This window comes from Miscanthus floridulus, chromosome 15, assembly GCF_019320115.1.
Source record: "Miscanthus floridulus cultivar M001 chromosome 15, ASM1932011v1, whole genome shotgun sequence".
In the NCBI taxonomy this organism is placed as follows: domain Eukaryota; kingdom Viridiplantae; phylum Streptophyta; class Magnoliopsida; order Poales; family Poaceae; genus Miscanthus; species Miscanthus floridulus.
The window spans coordinates 8118384-8144129 of record NC_089594.1 but is presented as its reverse complement, the minus strand read 5'-3'; the positions used below and the strand labels follow the sequence as shown (position 1 = coordinate 8144129).

The 25746-nt window shown below is 41.4% G+C and overlaps 1 protein-coding gene and 1 pseudogene across 1 annotated transcript; both read left to right on the top strand.

Moving 5' to 3' along the window:
• Positions 1 to 11886: 11886 nt before the first annotated feature.
• LOC136506944 (senescence-specific cysteine protease SAG39-like) lies at positions 11887 to 13281 on the top strand (annotated as a pseudogene).
• A 5449-nt stretch (positions 13282 to 18730) lies between these two features.
• Positions 18731 to 22704, top strand: LOC136508643 (nucleobase-ascorbate transporter 2-like). Its single transcript, XM_066503375.1, has 13 exons — positions 18731 to 18845; positions 18941 to 19038; positions 19493 to 19669; positions 19747 to 19847; positions 20187 to 20257; positions 20654 to 20903; positions 21000 to 21093; positions 21198 to 21284; positions 21417 to 21479; positions 21584 to 21671; positions 21768 to 21845; positions 22058 to 22218; positions 22315 to 22704. The coding sequence occupies exons 1-13, from the start codon at positions 18746 to 18748 to the stop codon at positions 22525 to 22527; spliced, it is 1581 nt and encodes a 526-aa protein (XP_066359472.1). The 5' UTR covers positions 18731 to 18745; the 3' UTR covers positions 22528 to 22704.
• The last annotated feature ends 3042 nt before the right edge of the window (positions 22705 to 25746 follow it).

Here is a 25746-nt window from a genome sequence, read left to right as displayed (position 1 = left end):
ATAAAGTACTAATTAAATTTTAATACATTTAAATCTAACATATATAAAAAACTATCTAAAAACTAACTAAAAAACTAACAATAAACTACTAATTAAATTTTAATACATTTTAATCTAACATATATATCAAAAACTATCTAACATTTTAATACTGGCGAGGGCAGCAAACATTAAACTACTAATTAAATCTAACATTTTAATCTAACATATATATGGCCGAGAGCATGCAGCTAGCTAGCTAGCAGGCTGGGGCGGCGGATGGCACGGGCCGGGCAGGGCGTGCTGGCCGGCCACGGGGCCGAGCTGAGCACCTCGCGCGAGGACGACGTACGGCGGAGACGGCGGGGCTCGACGATGAGGCCGGGCGGGAAGCGGTCGGCGACGGAGGGCTCGGATGGGGCGGCGGAGACGGGATGCGGCGAAGAGACGACGCGCGATGCGGGCCGGGCGGATGGCGTGGCCGGGTGGGGGTAGAAGACGATGGTGGCGCGGCAGAGACAAGCTCGACGTACGGCCGGGCGGGGCTGGGCGACGGAGGCGAGATCGAAGATGGTGGTGGCGGCGGCGATGATCGACGTGTAGATCGAAAAGTAGAAGATGAAACCGTTCGATATATATAGGCCGGGACTAAAGGACATTTAGTCCCGGCTGGTAAGACCAACCGGGACTAAAGGTCTAACCCTTTAGTCCCGGATCGCCTTACATGCCGGGACTAAAGGCTTTTTAGTCCCAGTTGGTGTTACCAGCCGGGACTAAAAGTATTTTTGGCGGGCACCGAAATTGCCGCCCACCCTTTAGTCCCGGTTCTTGGCCTGGGCCGGGACTGAAGGTCTGAAAATTTTGGCAACCCGCCAGCGTAATTGGAAAGGCCTGGGATTTTGATTTTGTTTAATACTAGGTTAATCAATTAATTCCATAGCAACTTCAATACTTTGCAATATTTATTTTCAAAAATACTACTGATTAACTCATTATTTATTGTAAATAGGAAAATTTTGTAACCTAAAGTTTTTAATTTCTTTTATGAATATAGAATATAAATGTTACTAATACTAAGTATTTTGTTAATGCAAAAATATATTTGTAACTTAAAATTAATAAAACTAATATTATTCGATAGGAAATTTATTATCACATTATTGTAATGTCAATGTTTCAATTTTTTCTTGGTTTTTTACCAAAATTGACAGGAAATTTTTGTTGAACCTATAAAAATAAAGAAAATATAGTATTTTTTTGTTCTACAACTTTTTCAAATGAAAAAATGTCCTATATAAGGATTGTAGATATTGATGAGATGAACAAACTTGGTATTCAAAATTTTTCAATTTGAGACAATCTAGGGTTCCAAAAACTAGTTTGTAGGCGTCGAAATTGAAAAATCACAAATTTGAACCATCCAAACTTTCTCAAATGGAAAGTTGACCAAAACAACAATTGTAGATCTTTTTGAGTTTAACAAACTTAGTATTCAAAACTTTTCAATTTGAAGTCATTTAGAGTTCATAATACTAGAGTCAAAGTGTTATTTTTTTATTTGACCAAATTTGACTTGGTCAAACTTGTTAAAATGAGACACTAAATGACCTCAGATGAAAAAACTCTGAATACCAAGTTTGATCATCTCAGCAAGATCTACAATTATTACATAGCTCATTTTCCCATTTGAGAAATTTTTATCAAACACTAGTCACAACTTCTTAAATCTCATATAGACTTTCTAAAACTATGTCACACGCTTGTGAAATTTGAACTACATTTTGTTCAAGCTTTCTCAAATGAAAAAATGGCCTATATAAGGATTGTATATATTGATGAGATGAACAAACTTGGTATTCAAAACTTTTCAATTTGAGACAATCTAGGGTTCCGAAAACTAGTTTGTAGGCATTGAAATTAAAAAATCACAAATTTGAACCATGCAAACTTTCTCAAATGGAAAGTTGACCAAAACAACAATTATATATATTTTTGAGTTTAACAAACTTGGTATTCAAAACTTTCCAATTTGAAGTCATTTAGAGTTCATAATACTAGAGTCAAAGTCTTGTTTTTTATTTGACCAAATTTGACTTGGTCAAACTTGTTAAAATGAGACACTAAATGACCTCAGATGAAAAAACTCTGAATACCAAGTTTGATCATCTCAGCAAGATCTACAATTATTACATAGCTCATTTTCCCATTTGAGAAATTTTTATCAAACACTAGTCACAACTTCTTGAATCTCATATAGACTTTCTAAAACTATGTCACACGCTTGTGAAATTTGAACTACATTTTGTTCAAGCTTTCTCAAATGAAAAAATGGCCTATATAAGGATTGTATATATTGATGAGATGAACAAACTTGGTATTCAAAACTTTTCAATTTGAGACAATCTAGGGTTCCGAAAACTAGTTTATAGGCATTGAAATTAAAAATCACAAATTTGAACCATGCAAACTTTCTCAAATGGAAAGTTGACCAAAACAACAATTGTATATATTTTTGAGTTTAACAAACTTGGTATTTAAAACTTTCCAATTTGAAGTCATTTAGAGTTCATAATACTAGAGTCAAAGTATTGTTTTTTCATTTGACCAAATTTGACTTGGTCAAACTTGTTAAAATGAGACACTAAATGACCTCAGATGAAAAACTCTGAATACAAAGTTTGATCATCTCAGCAAGATCTACAATTGTTACATAGCTTATTTTCCCATTTGAGAAATTTTTATCAAACACTAGTCACAACTTCTTGAATCTCATATAGACTTTCTAAAACTATGTCACACACTTGTGAAATTTGACCTATATTTTGTTCAAGCTTTCTCAAATGAAAAAATGGCCTATATAAGGATTGTAGATATTGATGAGATGAACAAACTTGGTATTCAAAACTTTTCAATTTGAGACAATCTAGGGTTCCGAAAACTAGTTTGTAGGCGTCGAAATTAAAAATCACAAATTTGAACCATGCAAACTTTCTCAAATGGAAAGTGACCAAAACAACAATTGTATATATTTTTGAGTTTAACAAACTTGGTATTCAAAACTTTTCAATTTGAAGTCATTTAGAGTTCATAATACTAGAGTCAAAGTGTTGTTTTTTCATTTGACCAAATTTAGCTTGGTCAAACTTGCTCAAATGAGACACTAAATGACCTCAGATGAAAAAACTTTGAATACCAGTGTTTGATCATCTCAGCAAGATCTACAATTGTTACATAGCTCATTTTTCCATTTGAGAAATTTTTATCAAACACTAGTCATAACTTCTTGAATCTCATATAGACTTTCTAAAACTATGTCACATACTTGTGAAATTTGACCTACATTTTGTTCAAGCTTTCTCAAATGAAAAAATGGCCTATATAAGGATTGTAGATATTGATGAGATGAACAAACTTGGTATTCAAAACTTTTCAATTTGAGACAATCTAGGGTTCCCAAAACTAGTTTGTAGGCGTTGAAATTTAAAAATCACAAATTTGAACCATCCAAACTTTCTCAAATGGAAAGTTGACCAAAACAACAATTGTAGATCTTTTTGATTTTAACAAACTTGGTATTCAAAACTTGTCAATTTGAAGTCATTTAGAGTTCATAATACTAGAGTCAAAGTGTTGTTTTTTCATTTGACCAAATTTGACTTGGTCAAACTTGTTCAAATGAGACACTAAATGACCTCAGATGAAAAAACTCTGAATACCAAGTTTGATCATCTCAACAAGATCTACAATTGTTACATAGCTCATTTTCCCATTTGAGAAATTTTTATTAAACACTAGTCACAACTTCTTGAATCTCATATAGACTTTCTAAAACTATGTCACACTTGTGAAATTTAAACTACATTTTGTTCAAGCTTTCTCAAATGAAAAAATGTCCTATATAAGGATTGTAGATATTGATGAGATGAACAAACTTGGTATTCAAAACTTTTCAATTTGAGACAATCTAGGGTTCCGAAAACTAGTTTGTATGCGTTGAAATTTAAAAATCACAAATTTGAACCGTCCAAACTTTCTCAAATGGAAAGTTGACCAAAACAACAATTATAGATCTTTTTGAGTTTAACAAACTTGGTATTCAAAACTTTTCAATTTGAAGTCATTTAGAGTTTATAATACTAGAGTCAAAGTGTTATTTTTTTATTTGACCAAATTTGACTTGGTCAAACTTGCATAACATATTACATAATATCTGTCCCTAAAACATAATATATTAACACATGCATCGTTGTATCATGCGGGCACAACAGTAAATTTTTTCTTGACGTAGGTCCCTTGGTTATGATCTTGTCGTAACCATGGAGTGTCTTCATCATTTAACATGATGCTTGGATCTTTCTTCACTATGAAGGGTGGAATTCAGACATTTCTTTTGTAATCTTCTGACATGTCTGACTTGTCTTCAATTCCCACTATATTTATTTTCCCAGAAAGAATTATGTGGCGCTTTGGCTCATTGATCATTGAGTTGATGTCTTCGTTTTTTTCCTCTCTTTGATTTTGTAGACATGTCTTTCACATAGACCACCTGACTCACATCGGCAGCAAGGACGAATGGTTCCTCTTTGTACCCAATATTGTTGAGGTCCACTATTGTCATTCCATACTCTTTGTCGACTGTTACCCCTCCTCCGGTCAACTTCACCCATTGGCACCGAAACAAAGGGACTTTAAAATTAGGTGCGTAGTCTAGTTCCCATATCTCTTCAATGCGGCCATAATATGTTTGTATATTCCCATTTGGATCTGTGCCATCTATGCGAACACCACTATTTTGATTGGTGCTCCTTTTATCTTGGGCAACTGTGTAAAATGTATTCCCATTTATCTCGTACCCTTGGTACGTGAGGATATGCCACGATGGCTGCCTAGCCAACAAATACAGTTGCTCATCAATATTGTCATCGCCTTGACATTCTTTTTGCAACCAACCACTGAAACTTTCCATGTGCTGACGCCTAATCCAAGCTTCAGTCTTCCCTGGAAACTTGGATCGTAAGAACTCCTTATGTATCTCGATGTACAGATGCACTAATAACGAGTTCTAAAGAACTGTGTAGTGTGCTTTATTGAAATAATCGTCTTCTATGCTGATATATGTTTTCTTCCCTAAAGTTCCTTTACCACTGAGTCTCCCCTCATGTCGTGATTCGGGAACGCCAATCGAGGCAAGGTCAGGAATAAAGTCAACACATAACTCAATGACCTCCTCTGTTCCATAGCCCTGGGCGATGCTTCCTTCAGGCTTAGAATGGACTTTCACATATTTCTTCAAGACTCCCATAAACCTCTTAAAGGGGAACATGTTATGTAAGAACACAGGTCCAAGAATACTAATCTCCTTCACCAAATGAACTAGGAGGTGTGTCATGATATTAAAGAAGGATGGAGGGAACACCAACTCAAAGCTAACAAGACATTGAACCACATCATTCTGTAGAGTAGCTAGTTCCACTGGATTGATTGCCTTCTAAGAAATTGCATTGAGGAATGCACATAGCTTCATGGTGGCTAGACGTACATGTGGAGGTAGAATTCCTCTTAAAGCAACTGGAAGCAATTGCGTCATAAGCATGTGGCAGTCGTGGGACTTTAAGTTTAGGAATTTCTTATCTAGCACATTTATTATACCCTTTATATTGGAGGAGAATCCCGATGGGACATTGATGCTGCTTAGACATTCGAACATGTTGTCCCTCTCTTCTTTGCTAAGCGTGTAGCTAGCAGGACTTAAGTAATGACGTCCATCATCTATCTTCTCTGGATGAAGGTTGTCTCGTTCTTTCATGCCCTACAAGTCCTAGCGTGCTTCAAGTGAATCCTTTGGCTTCCCGTACACACCCATGAATCCTAACAGGTTCACACAAAGATTCTTTGTCAGGTGCATCACGTCGATTGCGTTGCGGACCTCTAGGACTTGCCAATAGGGTAGCTCCCAAAAGATGGACTTCTTCTTCCACATGGGTGCGTGTCCCTTAGCATCTTTGGGAACAGATTCACTGCCTTGTCCCTTTCCAAATACTACTTTCACATCCTTGACCATTGCGAGTACATCTTCCCCGGTTCGGTTATGAGGCTTCTTCCGATGGTCTGGCTTACCTTTAAAATGTTTCCCTTTCTTTCTTACTTGGTGATTCAAAGGAAGGAATCGACGATGGCCAAGGTACACGACCTTTCAACATCTTTTCAAATGTATACTATCAAGGTCATCAAAACAATGTGTGCATGTATTATATCCTTTGTTTGTCTAACCTGAAAGATTACTTAAAGCAGGCCAATCATTGATGGTTACGAACAACATTGCTCGTAGGTCAAAGTGTTCTTGTTTGTACTCATCCCAAACACGTACACCTGGTTTATTCCATAAAACTAGAAGTTCTTCAACTAATGGCTTCAGATAGACATCAATATCGTTGCCAGGTTGCCTCGGACCTTGGATGAGGATCGACATCATAATGAACTTCCACTTCATGCATAACCATGGAGGAAGGTTGTAGATACATAGAGTAACTGGCCAAGTGCTATGACTAGTGCTCTGCTCTCCAAAAGGATTCATACCATTTGTACTTAAGGCGAACCTTAAGTTTCTAGCCTCATTTGCAAACTCTAGAAATTCTCTGTCTATCGCTCTCCACTGGGACCCATCAGCTAGGTGGCTCAGCATATTGTCTACCTTATGGTCTTCTTTATACCACCGCAACAACTTTGCATGGTCATTATTTCTGAACAAACGTTTTAAGCGTGGTATTATAGGAGCATACCACATAACCTTGGCAGGGATTTTCTTTCTAGGATGTTGTTCACCCTCGATGTCACCAGGATCATCGCGCCTGATCTTATACCGCGATGCTTTACATATCGGGCATTCATCCAAATTCTCGTATTCATTGCCATGGTAGAGGATGCAGTCATTAGGACATGCATGTATCTTTTGGATTTTTAATCCCAAAGGGCAGACAACCTTTTTTGCTTCATACGTAGTGGTGGGCAATTCATTTGGCTTCGGAAGCATCTTCTTTATGAGGTTCAATAAATTCCCAAATGCCTTGTCGGATACACCATTCTTTGCCTTCCACTGTAGCAATTCCAGTGTTGTACCCAGCTTTTTTTGCCCCTCTTCGGCCGTCAGGTATAGCAACTTCCTATGATCCTCAAGCATGCGCTTGAACTTAACTTTCTCTTTTTCACTTTCCCATTCTTGTTGTGCATCACAAATGGCATCTCCAAGAGCATCACCGAGATCATCTTCTACCGCTACCTCTTCTTCATCTCCCCCCATTGTAGTATCATCAAAGGCACCATACTGAGCAATAATGTCATCAATGTCTAAATCTTCTCCTTCACCTTCTTCCATCATGACCCCGCTTTCTCCATGCTTAGTCCAACATATATAGTTTGACATGAAACCTGACTTAAGCAAATGTGAATGAAGACTCATTGAGCTTGAATATTCCTTTAAATAGTGCACACCTAAGAAACCATGAAACCATCCCGCTTATTTGCCTCGGCCACACCTAAGAAATAGTGCAAGCCCTCGATAAAGTCTTGGGAGCGGCGATCGGCATTGTACATCCAATGGCATGACATGATTTGTATTACACGACAAATTATGAAAACCTTGAACATAATTAAGTATTTTATTACACAACATAAATGACACACACACGGTTGATTAATTAACTAAGCCTGGCTACAACGTAAGCAATTTTAACTATCACTAAACAAACTAAAACTACAATGCACTTCAGTAACATAATTATTTCGTGATCGTACGCAACTAAAACAGACAAATCATTCTTCTGTTGAATATCAATAAGCTTCTCCTGCTGGCTCACTGCCTCATCATCAGCAGCAGCCGCTACCTCAAGCGCACCCAAATTCTGCACGTATATAGCATAATCTTCCTCCCAGTACCAACCATCGCATCCATTGCCCTCCCACTGAAATTAAAGCCAAAAAATATTTAGTCAAAAATATTCAAGAAAAGCAGGTCAATTAGCCATAATTATAAAATGCGTAAGAAACTCACATCGCGATGCGGGCACTTGTAGAAAACACGACCCTTGTTGGGTCCCTGTCTCTTGACTCGGTACTCCATCACAATCTTCTGCTTACACTTGCTGCAGATAATGAGAGGGAGTTCTGGCCTCAGTCGTTTCGCAACCGAACGAGAGGCCGAGGATCCGGTACCAGTTGTCATCTACTTTCTATACTTATTTTTGCAAACTAGTGTAAATTTCATATTTTCTAAAATGATATATTTAAACAAAACTAGTACGGATTTCACATGTTTCAATAAATAACCATCCGTACTAGTTGACCTTGCTTACATGATCATCTTGGCCAGCATTTCTCCACCGGACGGCACCGTACTTGGCCAAGGAAGAGCTCCGATTCTACGAGAAAGGGAACACGGTCATTCACGACCGTTGCCGCTCTTCCTCGTAGAATCAAAGTTCCTCCTTGATGTCCGTTACCACTCGGCAGAGAACATGTTGGCCGAGCTGAACACGGTCCGCAAGTTCAACTAGTATGGATTTTCTATAATTTTCTAACTATTTACTAAGTTTTTCATTTCATGGAAAATTTAATTCTAAAAAAAGGCATGATTTCTAAGTAGTTCATTTCATGGAAAAAATAATTCCCAGTGACCTGCTCGATATCGGCAAGCTCGCGGACGTTTAGGTTGCCGAGGATAGTAACATTTGTAGATGACATTTGTAGGTCTGAAGTTATCAAATATCCATCAAATTATAGCTCAAAAACATGTTTCAATAAATAACCATCCGTAGTAGTTGACCTTGCTTACGTGATCAACTCGGCGAGCATTTCTCCACCGGACGGCACCGTACTTGACCAAGGAAGAGCTCCAATTCTACGAGAAAGGGAACACGGTCTTCCACGACCGTTGCCGCTCTCCCTCGTAGAATCAAAGCTCCTCCTTGACGTCCATTACCGCTCGGCAGAGAACATGCTCGCCGACCTAAACACGGTCCGCAAGTTCAACTAGTACGGATTTTCTACAATTTTCTAACCATTTTCTAAGTTTTTCATTTTATGGAAAATTTAATTCTAAAAAATAAAAGGCATGATTTCTAAGTATTTCATTTCATGGAAAAAATAATTCTAAGTGACCTGCTCGATATCGGCGAGCTCGTGGGCGTTTAGGTTGTCGAGGATAGTAACATTTGTAGATGACATTTGTAGGTCTGAAGTTATCAAATATCCATCAAATTATAGCTCAAAAACATGTTTCAATAAATAACCATCTGTACTAATTGACCTTGCTTACGTGATCATCTCGCGAGCATTTCTCCACTGGACGGCACCGTACTTGGCCAAAGAAGATCTCCGATTCTACGAGAAAGGGAACACGGTCTTCCACGACTGTTGCCGCTCTCCCTCGTAGAATCAAAGCTCCTCCTTGACGTCCGTTACCGCTCGGCAGAGAACATGCTCGCCGAGATGAACACGGTCCGCAAGTTCAACTAGTATGGATTTTCTACAATTTTCTAACAATTTTCTAAGTTTTTCATTTCATGGAAAAATTAATTCTAAGATCACGTAAGCCACCGGGGACGAGGATGGCGCGTGCTCCAGCGAGGACGAGCGAGGCGTGATTTTGATGAACTAATTTAACTTTTGTTTATCCAAACATATATGCAAATCATCAAGTGATTTTGAGCTAAAAATGACATATAAAATCATAATAAAGTCCAACATATAAAGTTTCACATGCATCTACATCGCAAAATGAGATAAGCTACTGACAAAACAAAAGAGGATTAAGTTTGTTACCTCCAAAATCGAAGAGCAACACCAATGGAGGGGGAGAGAGCAAGAACAACATCAAGCTGAAGAACAGAGGCAGTGAGTTTGAATGGAATGGCTCGGGTTCGGAGAGGAAGAAATGAGCTGAATTATAGGCCGGGATAATTAGTCCCGGTTAGGGGTCCAAACCGGGACTAAAGATTAATCTTTATTCCCGGGGCGTCACCCAAACCGGGACTAAAAGCTTTAGTCCCGGTTGTTATTACCAACCGGGACTAAAGGTAAACCTTTAGTCCCGGTTGGTAATACCAGCCGGGACTAAAGATCCCTGCCCCGCGGACGACCGTTGGGCAGGGACCTTTAGTCCCGGTTGGTATTACTAACCGGGACTAAAGGGTCCTTTATTCCCGGGGGCAAAAAATGCCGAAGCTAATGCTAAATTGGGACATCGTTCTAAAGTCTGTTCTCTAGTAGTGCATGCATGCATAATGCTGCTTTCTGAAAAGAAAACAGAGCTAGCTACCTCTTGGCTCTTGCTAAGCGCGTCATCCTAGCTAACATGATGGCCTCGCACTACCGGACTCCTTGAGTTTGCCGAGTGCCCGAAACACTCGGCAAAAGGCATAAAACACTCGGCAAATGGTTCGCCGAGTGTAACACTCAGCGAACAACACTCGCCAAAAAAAGTGACGGCAAAGCCAACTTTGCCGAGTGTCTTTTATCGGGCACTCGGCAAAGCCTTTGCCGAGTGCCCGACACTCGGCAAAGTTAAAACCGAAAAAAACCCAAAAAAAATAGGAATTTTTACCCAAAAAAATAGAATTTTTTTATCGATGGAGGCCCCCACCGGCTAGCGCCCACCCATCTATGACGTTTTTCGCGTGAATTTCATGGCTACGCGGCCGACACGATTCGAACCCGAGACCTCCCGCTGTGCACGTACCTCCTCTACCACTACACCACACTCTCACTTGTGTTTGGATTCCGTTTTAGTTCCCAATATATTATACTAAACCGAGTGTAAATTGCATGTTTGAGGCCCTAAACGAATTCAAATAAAAAAGTTGTAAACTACAAAGTTTCATAACTTTTCGAGATCTACACTTTTAGTTTAGGAAGTTTTTCCATCCGAGGTTGTTTACAAAATTTGAATTTTAAAATTCAAACACAGTTTTGCATGACAAGATGTTTTCAAATCAAAAAGTTGTCAACTACAATGTTTCATAACTTTTCGAGATCTACACTTTTAGTTTAGGAAGTTTTTCCATCCAAGGTCGTTTACAAAATTTGAATTTTAAAATTTTGAAATTCAAACACAGTTTTGCATGACAAGATGTTTTCAAATAAAAAAGTTGTAAACTACAAAGTTTCATAACTTTTCGAGATCTACACTTTTAGTTTAGGAAGTTTTTCCATCCAAGGTCGTTTACAAAATTTGAATTTTAAAATTTTGAAATTCAAACACAGTTTTGCATGACAAGATGTTTTCAAATCAAAAAGTTGTCAACTACAATGTTTCATAACTTTTCGAGATCTACAAAGTTTATTTTGGTTGTTTGGTCATCTGTTCATCCGACATGGTCGTTCTAACATTGTTCACAAATCTTATATATCTCTCTTGTAGTTTCATAAACTACAAGAGAGATATGTTAGATTTGTGAACAAATTTATTTTCACTTTGTCGTATGAAGAAAAGACCAAAACAAATATTGTACATCTTGATGAGTTATACAACTTTGTAGTTGAAAACTTTTTCATTTGAATTAATTTACTGCTTCAAAATGTGCTTTGAAATTTTTTTTGCCAAGTGTAAAAAAAAAACACTCGGCAAAGAAGCTGTTTGCCGAGTGTCAAAAAAAAAACACTCGGCAAAGAGACTCTTTGCCGAGTGTTAAAAAAAACACTCGGCAAATAGCCTCTTTGCCGAGTGTAAAAAAAACACTCGGCAAAGGCGTCTTTGCCGAGTTCCCGAAAAAGAACACTCGGCAAAGCACCTGACACTCGGCAACTTAGGCGTTTCCGGTAGTGTCGACGTCTTCTTACACCAATCAACCACTGATAAACGCCTTATCCCTCGTTGTTATCATGTGCTGCGCCACAAATTTGGCGCACGCGTCGATGGCGGGCGGCCGCCATGAGACCTCTCCGGTGGTGGCCGACGGTGACGACGTCGCCCACGACAGGGCCATGAGGGCGCGGTACGAGAGGTGGGTGTCGACGCACGGGCACACGTACAAGGACCACACCGAGAAGGCGCGGCGCTACGAGGTGTTCAGGTCCAACGCCGACTCCTACAACGCGGCAGCGGTGGCGGCGCGGGGCAAGAGCAGCAGGTCGAGGCCGCGGCTGGCGACCAACAAGTTCTCCGACCTCACCAGCGACGAATTTGAGGCCATGTACCTTAACAACAACGTTGGCAAAGTCGGATGGCTCATCAGTAAGCGCATCAATGGCAGCATACCGGGGTTCATGTACGGGAGCCTCTCGGAGTCGGACCCCCCTTTAGTCCCGAATGCTTGCTCCCGGATGGGGAACCGGGACTAGAGGGGGTTCCCCACCGGGAGTAAAGCTCGGTTCTCTACCAGTGTGGACAACCATGGGCGCCGTCACGGCTGTCAAGGACCAAACCGATCAGTGTGGTCAGGACAGAGGATCTCTCTCTCCATATATATATCTAGCTATAGCTAGCAATTTCCGTTCATAATAATCTTATTAGCATGTTCGTGACAATCTTTCTGCATGCAATGTAAACATGCATCAGCGTCTTGCTGGGCGTTCTCGGCGGTGGCGGCCGTGGAGGGCATCCACGCGATCAGGACCGGCAACCTGGTCTCCCTCTCGAAGCAGCAGCTGCTGGACTGCTCCACCGGAAGGAAGAACCGCGGCTGCAACAAGGGCGACATGGAGGAGGCCTTCCTGTACATCGCCGGGCAAGATCATCGCCGTCGTCGGAACCACAGCCGCATCGTCCCCTCGGCCACCAGCGGTGTGTTCGGGAACGGCGGGCTCAGCGAGTAGTCGGCCTACCCGTACCTAGCCGTGCAGAGCAACTGCAGTGCGTTGACGAAGCCGGCCGTCGCCGCCATCCGGGGCTTCCAGTACGTGCCCGCCAACAACGAGACCGCGCCCCGGCTGGCCGTCTCCAGGCAGCCTGTGTCCGTGGCGCTCGACGCCAGGAGCAGGGCTTTCCAGCACTACTCGAGTGGAGTCTATGGCGCGGCTGGCGTCGTCAGGTGTAAGAATAGTAGCCTCAACCATGCCCTCACCGCGGTGGGGTACGGCACGGATGAGCACGGCACTAGGTATTGGTTGATGAAGAAGTCCTGGGGAACCGGCTGGGGCGAGGGGGGCTATGTCAAGATCGCAAGGGACGTGGCGACCGATGCAGCAGGCGTTTGCGGCCTCGCTGTGCAGGCCTCCTATCCCGCCGCCTGAATGCCTGATTGATGATGATGATCACATATGAAATCCCATTGGGCATGGGGCTAGACTATCCCTAATCAATGCATAGACGCCCACCAACAAGGATAATAATAATAATAAAAGACCAAAAATGTCATTACTCTGATACGGCCCCAAATTAACTTAAAGGTGTATTTTTCTTTTTAATTAACACAAACTGAAGTTGTTGGTGGCACTATCGAAATGATTTGTAGAGATACCTCTGTCTCTAGAAATCAACGATTTGTAAAGATGACAGGACCGTCCCTAAAAATCAAATTTCAGAAATCACAAGTAGGAAAAAAACATTTTTTTTGAATGTGGGGAAACCCAACAGAAGTCAAATGGTTACGTGATTATATCTCACAAAACATGCATACATGCTGCCGTGGGGGCTCAAAATCGCAATTTCCAGTATTGCGCGTACCTCTCCCAACCACTTCCACCCTAAAGTCAGTTGTGACTAAAGTCTAGATACATTATATTTACTTTATTGGAGTTTGAAATAATTTTTGAAGACCTCAAACGAATTCAAATGAAAAAGGCTTCAATTGAAAAGTTATAGATATTGCAATAGAACTTTCTTTTTTGTTGTTTCTCTATCCGAGGTCGTTTAAAAAATTTGAATTCCAATATATGAGGACTTCAAATTAATTTTTGGGACCATAGATTATTTCAAATAAAATTTTTCTCAGTTGCGATGTTTTATATCTTTTCAAGATCTGTTACTTTGGTTTTCATCATTTATCCATATAATGTCGTTTAAAAAATAAAAAAATGAATTTTAAATGTGAGAACTTCAAATAGAATTTGTGGGATTTCAATGATTTCGTATGAGAAAATTGTCAACAACAAGGTTGTAGATCTCTTCGACATATACAACTTTAATAAAGTTTCTCTTCATCTAACTTCTTTGGTAAAGGTTATGAATTTTACTATATGATGCACGTATTTTTTGAGATGACTGTACATCCATTCTCCTCAAAATTTTGATTTTTATAGGCAGACCGGCTTGGGAACCCTTTTTAGAGGCGGGTTTTGATGATAGAGTCAACTCTACTAAAAAAGCCTCCATTACTAAATATCAATTGTGTAGGCCGGGTTGGGAACCCTTAAGTGAATACATGTACAGGGTATCACTTGTAAACTATATATATTTCTCTTTTTTGTTCCTTGTCTTGGTCAACCATGCCCTCTTCCTAGTCAGCAGCCCTCCACTCTCCTTACCAGTCAACTGCCAGAAGCTCGCCCCTTTCCTCCCTGATCTCCTCAACCATAACAAAGTGCCACCTTAGCCACAACCCTGTTACATTATTGTGCTACTCATTCCTAATGTCTGAGCCATCCTTCTGGAAAGGGGATGTCTATCTAGATTTGAGTCTTTTGAGGGTTGTTGACACATTTGTTTGGCCCAAATGATATTAATCCAACGGTGCCTACTACATTTTCCTGTTGCGATGAACTCACTGTCATGCAACTCATACCTCCACAACCCTCTCCCATCACGCTCACGGGGCGGCCTTAGCAGTGACACCACCCAACTAGAATCCTCCACACCACAAACAGTCTAAGCCTATCGTGGCATTGCAGTCCTACCCACTAATCGTTGCATCCATTAGACTATCCTGCCACTGACAACCTTCACATAATCTTATGCTCTTCAGTGAAAAGCTCACACGAAAAAGCCGCCCTCTAAATTCTAAACCCTGACCAAACTAGTTGAGAGTTTGAATCACACAAAAACCAAACGACCGAGAGCTCGACGTTGAGGGTCATTCAACATTTTGCTTGGAAAAATCTGGTAGTTCTAGCCCTGTTTTGTACATAGCGCGTGGATGCCACCCGTGGTAAGCTGTGTCATCCCTTCTCCTTATGATGCCACACCTGCCCTCCATAATCTCCTTTTTGATACATATTGTGCATTGAAGATCATCCTTGTATTGTGTCAATCCATCAATGTTTCTCACAAATCAAACAAGCTATTGGCCATGAGTTCAAAGGCCATGCCACCTCCATCACTTCAAGAAATGTTGTGGTGTTGTAAACCTACAAGGACCAATTTGTACCTCAGCTTCTCGTGTTGACGCACTTAGCAACACTTTCTCTATATCATAGGCGCGCCTTTGTTCGCCATTCCGTGGGATCATGTATTTTTTCACTAAGGTGTACCTTGGTCATCGTCATTTGCAGGAGCTCGCCAGGTTTCATCTTGGTGGAAAGCGGGGGGTACGACAAAGGCGAGGACGCTTCCTTTGTCCCTCCCTCAGCCGAGAGCAAAGAGGGGATGGAAGCAGCCGATAGTTAGAAGCAAGGATGGTCCGGTCTAGGTGGTCCCCCCACTCAAGAATGCAACCAGGCGTTAACTGGGGATGGTGTAACTATATGACCGGATTGCCCTTGGACTTGTGGAATATGCCGCGAGTTTGGAAAAGGTACGGGGGCAATATTGTCCTCTATATTGGCCGCTGGAGCCTATAAATACTGCCCTCAAGCGGCTTTGATGGGAAGGACAAATAGTGATATTTTGTACCCCCATACTCCTTTCACTTACTCTTATTTCACGATTTCCATTCCCATCTAGGCCTACGTTCGTTCATCAACCAGCGGGTGTTTGAAGATTCTGGTCTACAACAACAATTACTAAGTTCCGCCCTGCAAATCTAGAATAGATCGACACATATTTGGTAACTTTCTAAGATCTAGCAAAAGGCTTTCGTGGAATGAAGTTGGATCTATTCACTTTCTTATATATTGAGAAGATAATATGGAGTGTCTCGAATTGATACTGAAAGATTTGTTCTATTGTTTCAGGTTCAAACCCCACCAATTGCTCTTCAAAAGTTTCATAAATCTTCTCAATGGCAAGGTTTGTTGATCGCCTCATCTTATTTATTACAAGCTGCTAGTCAAACATGCCAGATACACAATGCAGTTGTTGTGAGCATAAATAAACTACAGGTTCAACTCCTATAGTTGTACCTATTGGTTTTTGCCACATCACTCCAACCAACATGGATGATGATGATGACGTTGTTTCTTCCCCTCACTACATGGAACCACCAAGAGGTGAATAATGCATGATTTCTTACTTGCATAATTAGTAGTTTCTTAAGCTATAATGATTGTTGTTTATTGATTAAGAACTTCGTGATTCTTTTAGCTTCTATTTGTGGCACATCCCTCACTTTTGTCACACCACGGAACAATCTTAGAGATATAATAGTTTTCCTTAGTTGCTATTGTGTCACTAGTGCCAAACAAATCTAAGAGATACAAAGCTGGCATGTGAATAGCACTACTAATAGATGGGCCCTACTTGTGGTAGGACATAATTGATAGTTATCATACTGCCAAACAATCTTAGAGACAGAAAGTTGTTGCCTGGTTGTCATTGCCTCACAGCTGAATAATCATAGAGATAGAAAGATGATTTTGAAACTTTACTTGTAGATGGACTCAGTGGCACAACTCATTGATATCACACTGCCAAATAATCTCAGATAGACAGCTATTTCATAAATGCTACTAGTAAATGTGCCTTACTTGCATTGTCACCTAATAGTATTGTAGTTTTACTAGTAGAGAACTAGAAAATCTTAGAGATAGAAAGCTAGCATTTGAATGCTACCATTAGATGGGCCCACTCATAAAAAAACACATAATTCATTGTCATGGAACTACCTATCTTAAAGATAGAAAGCATCTTTATATTAATTAAGAAGAATAAAAAATTAGGAGACACCCTTACAATGCCCCTAGAAAATCTTAGTGATAGAAAAGTTGGTATTTGATTGTTACTAGTAGATGGGCCCACTCATAAAGGCACATAATTCATTATCGTGGAACTACCTATCTTAAAGATAGAAAACATCTTTATATTAGGAAGAATAAAAAATTAGTTTAGAAACCTTACAATGCGCCTCCCTCTCCACTCACACACACAAGGCAAGGTTTCATTAAGGTACCTCATAATCTTAGAGATAAAAAGTTGGTATCTAAATGTGACTAGTATTAGTTTTCAATCCCTAAGATCGTTTACCATAGCAAAGCGATGATAATTAAATAGCACATTTCATCTCTAAGATTGTCTGAGTTATAAAGTACCTAGCTTTGTATCTTAAAGATTGTGTTTCATAAGACACTGAGAACCAAGCAACATCTTTCTATCTGTAAGATTGTTTGTCTGTGTCTGTGGATCACTGCCAAACAATGTTATAGATATAAAATTATTAGGCAAACGTTATTAGTAGATGGGCCCCACTCTTAGTGACACATACTTACAACTATTACCCTATTAAACAATTTAGTGAAACATAGAAAGCTACTGCTTTGCTATTGCATCACTGCCCAACAACCTTAGAGATAGAAAGCTTCCAAGTCTTAACATTATATGGGTGTGGGCCCACTTGCAGTGGCACATCTTGTGGACAGACTCAGTCTGGAGAGAGAGAGAGAGAGAGAGAGAGAGAGAGAGAGAGAGAGAGAGAGAGAGAGAGAGGGAGAGGGAGAGGGAGAGGGAGGGAGGGAGGGAGGGAGAGCAATGAGATGAAGTGCATGCAAACAAGAAAAGAGTGCATGTACTGCTATACTTCTCTCTCTCTCTCTCTCTCACTGATTTTGAGAGCAGAATTAGTTTCTGTTACTGCAGCCCCCAAGGCCTATAAATCCAACACCTTCCTGGCTTGCTTTGACACACTTGTGGATCTGAGAGCATTTTGTAGCATTCAGTAGCATTCTCAATGGGGAATTTTCCCTTGATGCTTTGCCTATTTCTCAAAGCATTTTGTAGTATCGTCAGCATGCTGGTTTGTGTCCTTGGTGGGGCGCCTTTGGTGTCCCAGCATAGCAGGTCCCAAGCCCTGGTAAAGGAAGAGGGTTGTGTTAGGCGCGGCGAGCCAATGTAAAAACTTAGCCACTTTAATGGAGATGAAACCCAAAAGAGCCTGAACCGTGACTTGGGGCGCTTGGTGGGTTTCAACTCTAGCCTACCCCAACTTGCTTAGGACTGAAAGGCTATGTTGTTGTTGTTGTTGTTGTTGTTGTCAGCATGCTGGTTTGGTGAACATTGATATGCAGCTCTCTTGTGTGTTCGAGAATCGAGATGGTTTTTGGTGAGCATTTGCTGCTGTGATTTTGTTGGTTTTTGGGGTCTCTTGTGTAGGTGAATTCATCAGCATTGAGGGTTTATTGTTCTCTCTGGATAGTATACCCTGATTAAGTTCTTGATCATTCATTAACATGTTTTCGCAATTTCAGTTTCATGTTTGAGGAAGGGCTGGATTGTTTTGCAACCCTTCTGGATTGTTGTGCATCTGAAAGTTTGCATAGCTTAGTGGTAAAAGAACGGGTCTTTATTTTTTCTGGGGAATGAATTCCTTTGGCATCTGATGCTCTAGGGCCATAACTCACTAAAGCTTGCAACTTTACTGCTGTCCTACCTGACTAAACTTCCGTATGGAATAAATGCTGAAGCTGTTTTCTTTTCCTGCTTTGGTTGGTGTTGATCATCGTGGACATAGCAGAGGAGGTGTCTCCCATGGAGATGGCTAACATGAAGCCAGAGGAGATTACCCACCCTCCCATCATGGATCAGCTGGCTGGAATGGAGTACTGTGTAGACTCCAACCCATCCTGGGGTAAGTACTCTGGTGTCTAAGCTTGCATGATTCATTCATCTAGCTGTGTTATGTCCTTATGGCACTAAATCTCTGTAATCTGTTTGATGGCGCAGGAGGGTGTATTATGCTGGGTTTCCAGCATTTCATCCTTTGCTTGGGGACGGCAGTGATGATCCCCACCTTGCTGGTTCCCCTCATGGGAGGAAATGCCGTAAGAATCCTTTCATTGTTCAACTTTGTCACTGTGAATAGATGATGCGCTATCTGATTGTTTTGTGTCATATTGGTGTAATGGTATTTATCTCCAAATAGAATTTGAAAATTGAATGGTTAGATTGAATTCTAGTTTATCAATGTCATTTGAAAGCAAAAAGAGTTTTCTTCGAAATCGTCATGTCCAGTGTAAATGTGTAATAAGGGTTACTGGTATTGGTAGTGTCATTATTTTCATTTCACATGCACTTCAGTACATATATATCTGGTAGTACTTAGTGTTAGAGAACTGATAGCTTTTATGTTTAAAACTAATATATCTCCTGTTGTGTTCACACTAGTGTATGACTTGGATGTGTCCAGAATTCATCTTTTTGGATAATGACCTCTTTATGCACTGTTTTTCAGTGATAGAATATATCCTGAATGTTTGTCCGTTTGTTTGCTTCCAGCATGACAAGGCAATTGTGGTACAGACAGTGCTGTTTGTGACTGGCATAAATACACTGCTGCAAACTCTGTTTGGAACTTGCCTGCCTACGGTTATTGGTGGATCATATGCATTTGTAATCCCAGTCATATCAATAATCAGTGATCCCTCGCTGATGCAAATTGCAGATGACCACACAGTAAGCATGCAATGTTTACAGTTCTTCTAACTAATTAGTGTATTAGTATTCATCTCACATGTTTTCTCTTGTTGCAGAGGTTCAAAGTAGCCATGAGAGCCATACAGGGGGCCCAGATAATATCCTCCTGCATTCAGATAGTTCTTGGCTACAGCCAGTTGTGGGGGTTATGCTGCAGGTACAGACGAGTCATTCATTCAGTTGATGTGTCATGTGATCTAATGTTCAAATACTCGTCTGTCCCTGTCATATACTACTAATTCTGTCGTCTTAGGGAAGTAGTCATTGTTCCTTTGTATGTGCAACTTTTGGCTTTATATTTGTTGACATTGGGGCTATTTGACCGATCAGTAGGTTATTCGCTGTTATTTATACTAGCACTGGGCCTTTGATGATCTACTTTGGGTTCTCAATTTGAGAAGTGGGCATCACTTTCAGGAAAAGTGATGGGATATGGCAGCAACCTTCGGACTGACGATAGGAATCTTAAAATGTTGTTTTGATATCACTGTTGCAGGTTCTTCAGCCCACTTGGGATGGTTCCAGTTGTTGCACTAGTAGGGATTGGCCTTTTCGACAGAGGATTGCCAAAGGGCGCCTAGTCCAAGCGGTTAGGTAGCCCGGTGGCACTCCTCAGGTCCTGAGTTCGACTCGCCGTGGGAGCGAATTTCAGGCTGAGGTTAAAAAAATCCCCTCGCCCGCCCCCAGGTGCCAAAGCGCAGTTAGGCCCCGGCCCGGTTCTCACAGGGTTACGGTACCACTACGTCAGGATGGGGGCGGGGGTTCGGGGGTTTTCTCGATCTGTGTGAGAAGATCTTCTTCTTAAGGGAAAAATCCAGGGTCGTCATCCCCCCGCAGGTCGAGTTTTTTTCGAGAGAGGATTCCCAGTGGTAAAAGATCTTACTAGTACTATTTCTTTGCTGAGTCATCATGTTGTTAACACTGACAATTTGCTCTTATCCTTTCGAATAATATATTTGATGTCTCAGATTGCAACCTGCGCAGAAATCGGTCTTCCGATGCTCGTCCTGTTTGTTGCACTTTCACAATGTCTGAAGCATGTACAAATGTGCCATTTCCCAATATTCGAGAGGTTCTCAGTGCTAATCTCCATAGCACTGGTTTGGTTATATGCCCCAATCCTCACTGTCAGTGGAGCATACAAGCATAGTCCGGTGCTCACTCAGCTCAACTGCCGAACTGACCGTGCCAATCTCATCACAACTGCACCATGGTCTGTAGACTGATGCCTCCTCCCACTGTTCTATATATTTTCATCTCATCATTTCACACTTATGGAATTTATATACTTGTTTGAACATTTTCTCAGGATTAGGCTTCCATACCTGCTGCAGTGGGGTCCGCCGACTTTCAGCGCAGACCATTCATTTGGTATGATGGCTGCTGTGGTGTCCTTGATAGAGGTAATTAACACAATAACACTCCATTGTCCACTGTACCATGTAATGTTCAGTTAGTTGACATCATGCTGATCTGATTTGTCTGAAAAATATTTTGAGCATTGCAGTCTACGGCAGCATTTCAGGCTGCTGCCCGTTTGGCAAGCGCGACGCCTCCACCGCCATTTGTCTTGAGCAGGGGCATTGGATGCCAGGTTAGTTAGTTCTTGCCATGTGCTAGCTAGGAAACAATGACAAAAAATATTTAGCTGGAAATTCCTCCGTTGAGAAGAAGATTATTATTTATTTTCTCCTCTTTCTTGTGACATGAATATGTGAAAAATCAGGGAATCGGGCTGCTGTTCGACGGGTTATTTGGTACTGTGAGCGGCTCTACCGTCTCTGTGAGTGTTTCTGCTTCTTTGTCATGCCAAGTTTGCATGAACCAATTTTGCAGTGTCATGCCAATGCCATGCTCTTGTGTATATTACTTTACTTTGCCCAACTCAGGGAGAACGTCGGTCTCCAAGGATCAACAAGGATTGGCATCAGAAGAGTAATCCAGATTTCTGCTATTTTCATGATCTTCTTCTCCATCCTAGGTAGAATATTAGTTCCAGCACAGTAAATAAAACGATACTGTACCAAGCTTTAATTTCTCTGTTGTTGAACACATGTTATGTTATATGATCTTTTAGGGCGATTCGGAGCATTGTTCGCTTCGATTCCATTCACACTTTTTGCTGCCATGTACTGCATGTTCTTTGGCTATGTTGGTACGTACTTACTTTACTTGCAGATGTCAAAAGGAAATTTTTATGTCTCCATAGTTTGTTACTGCCTTTGCTACTTCACCAGATTTCAGCTCTCCAAAAAAAAAAGAGCTGCTACCTTATTTAATTGAGCGGCAGAGCTCCTACCTTTTATTTAAAAAAATGATTTCAGCTCTCCAAAGTCCAAACCAACCACTTTGTTTTGCTGTTGTCAGGTGCTGTGGGGCTCTCCTTTATGCAGTTCACAAACATGAACTCAACGCGCAACCTCTTCATCCTCGGCATCTCACTCTACCTTGGCATCTCCATCCCGAACTACTTCCACCAGTTCACGACGAGCTATCGCCGTGAACCGGTGCACAATAGAGCTGGATGGATATGTGATCACTGATCCATCTCCCAGCTTAGCTTAAAACTTTGATCTCTGAAGTCTGAACTAGACCTTAACCGTTTTTGTGCATGCGACATGCAATTCAACGACCTCATCAACACCGTCTTCTCGTCGCCGGCCACCATCGGGTTCATCATCTTGATGGTGCTGGACAACACCCTGCAGGCATTGAACAGAGACAGGGACCGTGGAATGCCATGGTGGGCGAGGTTCTGGACGTTCCATGGCGATAGCCGGACTGTGGAGTTCTACAATCTGCCATTCAGTCTCAACCGCTTCTTCCCGGCTTCGTGAGTCAACAGTAGGATTCTAGTGAAAGACTGAAGCCAACCGTAGAGTGAGTCTAGCCAACAGTATCATTGTAACTATGGTTTGGCTTCCATAGATATTAGAGAAGAAGAGGAGTTAGGACTAGTGGAGGCAGAAGAAGGCATTGTACTCCCACCATTTTAAATTATAAGACATTTTGGCTTTTCTAGATACATTGCTTTCGGATCTGTTGTCGGAATGGAGAGCCTACATGATAAGAAACTGCTGTCGTATCTGTTGGGATGTTCCTTCATTCAAGCTGGGGTGGTTATGCTTGTACATACTTCGTTTGGTTGTCGGAAATGAGCAATGAGAATCGATTATATATTTCGGGTTCACTTTCTTGCTCTTGCGTAATTTTTTTAGCATTCGGTTATGAATTATGAAAGCATTTAAAAAGCACTGTTTACATGAAGAGAGAGCCACATTTTTTAGTATTCAACACTCTAGCAATAATCCTTTTTTTTACGGAAATGGTCTAAGTATTACTTTGTTATATATAATCAGGTGGGCTCAATTAGCAGCTCGTGTCATATTGTCATGGAACCAAAAAGTCATCTGCTCATGTACCAATTTTAATATGGGTAGAACCTTATGTGCGCCCAGAGATCAGTCACACATATAAGCCGATAAATTATGAATAGTATCATCATCAATGTTTATTACATCACGAATAAGACAGAGTCATTACATAATTATAGCGAAGGTAATAAAAAGATCTCTCGCGGAAGCTCCATTTCACAGGGACGTTGACTGGTTGACCACAAGTCTAGCAGTCCTTAGGAAAATCATCACACCCAAAGTCATCTGTTACCCATCCAGGATTTTTATCCAAATAATGAAAATAAACAAACGTAAGTACATGTCGTACTCAACAAGTGTAACACGGGGTTCATGAGGCTCAAAAGGCTAGACACAGGTATAACGGCGTTCAGCTTTTAGTTGTCACAATTTTAGCTTATGAGTAGCATCAAGTTGTTTCAATTCCCATTGCAAAACACATGATCAAATGTAAACATGAATAATGGATAGCATAAACAGGTAGTACTTAGTACTCATCTATTCTAGAAGGGTTCCAAGGCCGCTCGTGACCGTGAGCACGGCTGATATACCAGTTTTACACTCTGCAGAGGTTGTACACTTTCACTGTGAGTCATGATACCCATATGCCCGGTTTATAACTCCCAAAACACTTATAAGGTGAGCAGGCAGGGGTCACTATGAAGCCTTTCAAGGTTCGTTTAACATGTTAGGGCCATTAGATTCACTCGGCAAACAGATGTAGAGCCCCCCTTCCCGATGGCATATTGACACGTAGCCTATACACATAGAGATAGATGCCGCTCTATACCCGATTCATCAAGCCATTCTTACGCCAATGAAGGTAACCACTAACAAGCTAGAAAAGGTCCTCATACTGAGCTAAAGCCAAAGCCATGTAGCCCTCATATTTGTACTGTAAGTCCCGGATGATCACTTACAGATAAGTCCTTAGGGAGAGGAATCTGAAGCATTTAGAAAGTAGCTAAACACTCCAACCTCCTGTTTCCATGTTGCTAAAAATCATATTTTAATGTTTATTGCATATACCGTTAGTCAAGTTACACGATCATGGTTTAATTGAGCTCTAGCAAAGCTACACAAATGCATAACCCATAGGTGACAAGGCAATAGTCCAATTCTAGGAAATCCCTAACAAGATGACACATGCAACATGAATTTAATGAATTTAAGTGAATAGGAAACAAGGATGATCCCATGCTATACTTGCCTTGAGCAAAGTACTCCTGCTGGTCCTGCTCGTCAAAGTCGTACCCTTGATCTCCCACGAACTGCTCACCGTCTATACTCGATAACCACAACAACATACAAGCATCTAGGAGCAATCATGCAAAGCAAACAAGGCTACAGATTAGAATAGTACACCAACAGCAAATAGTCAAGATGAAAAGTTTGGAAAACGAATCTACGTCTCGCTACGAACACACAGACGCGAAGATCACAAAAATCGGATCTAAAACGGAGAAGTTATGAATTAAACAAGATTTCCTATAGGCAAATATTAGATTAGATCTAAGCTCGAATTATAAAAGTTGGAAACCTTCTTTATAGTAGCATGAACATGTAGATCACTTATTTATGAACCTAACGCAACTTGAACGGATCAAACCGGAGTTAAAACGAAGATTTTATGGCTAAAACAAGTTGAATGGCAAAACTGTAAATAACTGAAAAGGTATTTCAGTCCAACCGAACGAAAATACGCTTTTGAAAGAAAGAAACATAATCTGCAAAAACGCTTCGGACTGCGGGTTAACACCGAAGTATTTATAAGGACGTATTTTCAAAATCGGCAGCGAAAGGGTATCTCCAGTTTTGGGCCGTTGGATTAGATCCGAACGGCCTGGATCTGATCTGGTGAAAGAGAAAAAAAAACACGCACTGGAACAGTGCCGGCGGCAGGCTTCCGATGGCGGCGCCATGGCCGGCCAAACGGAGCTCGCGGTTCTTGCTCCATAGCGCACGATTTGACGAAACAAAAGCTCCGGGCGAGAGAGAAGGGAAAGGGGATCTCACCCGAACCAGAATACGCGAGAGGAAGGTAGCGAAGGTGGCTTGGCGCACGGTGGACTGCGGTGGTCGACGGCGGCGCTCGAGCGAGATGTGGCTATGGCTGCTTGATCGAAAAAACCAGGCGCTAGATGGGATAGGAGACAGAGGAGGGGTGCGGGCGCTATTTATGGGGCTAGAATACCTTGGCCGTCACGACACCACGTGTCGTGGCCGCTTCGGACTTGGCGGCATCGGCGCGGAGGTAGAGTCTGTCCCGGCCACGGCGAAAGGAAGGGGAAGCCCCTGACCTGCGGGCTAGGGCTGTCAGCGGGTGGAGGGGGCGTGCGCGGGCGTGGGCGCATCCAGGCTGGGCCAGCGATTGGCTGGGCTGAGCGAAGCTGGGCTTCGGCCTGCAGCGCTGGGCCTCGGCCCGAGTAGAGAGGTAAGGAAAACAGCGGCCTGGAAAAGAAAATGGGCCACGCGGGAAAGAAATGGAGCGGGCCAAGAATAGAGGAAGGAGAAAGAATTTGCCCTTTTCTTTTTTTAATTTCTTTCCAAAGCAATTTTGAAGACAAAATTCAAATCAAGTTCAAATTTGAATTCAAATCAAACCATTCCAAAAGTTAATATGCAGCAGCATGAAGGCACATT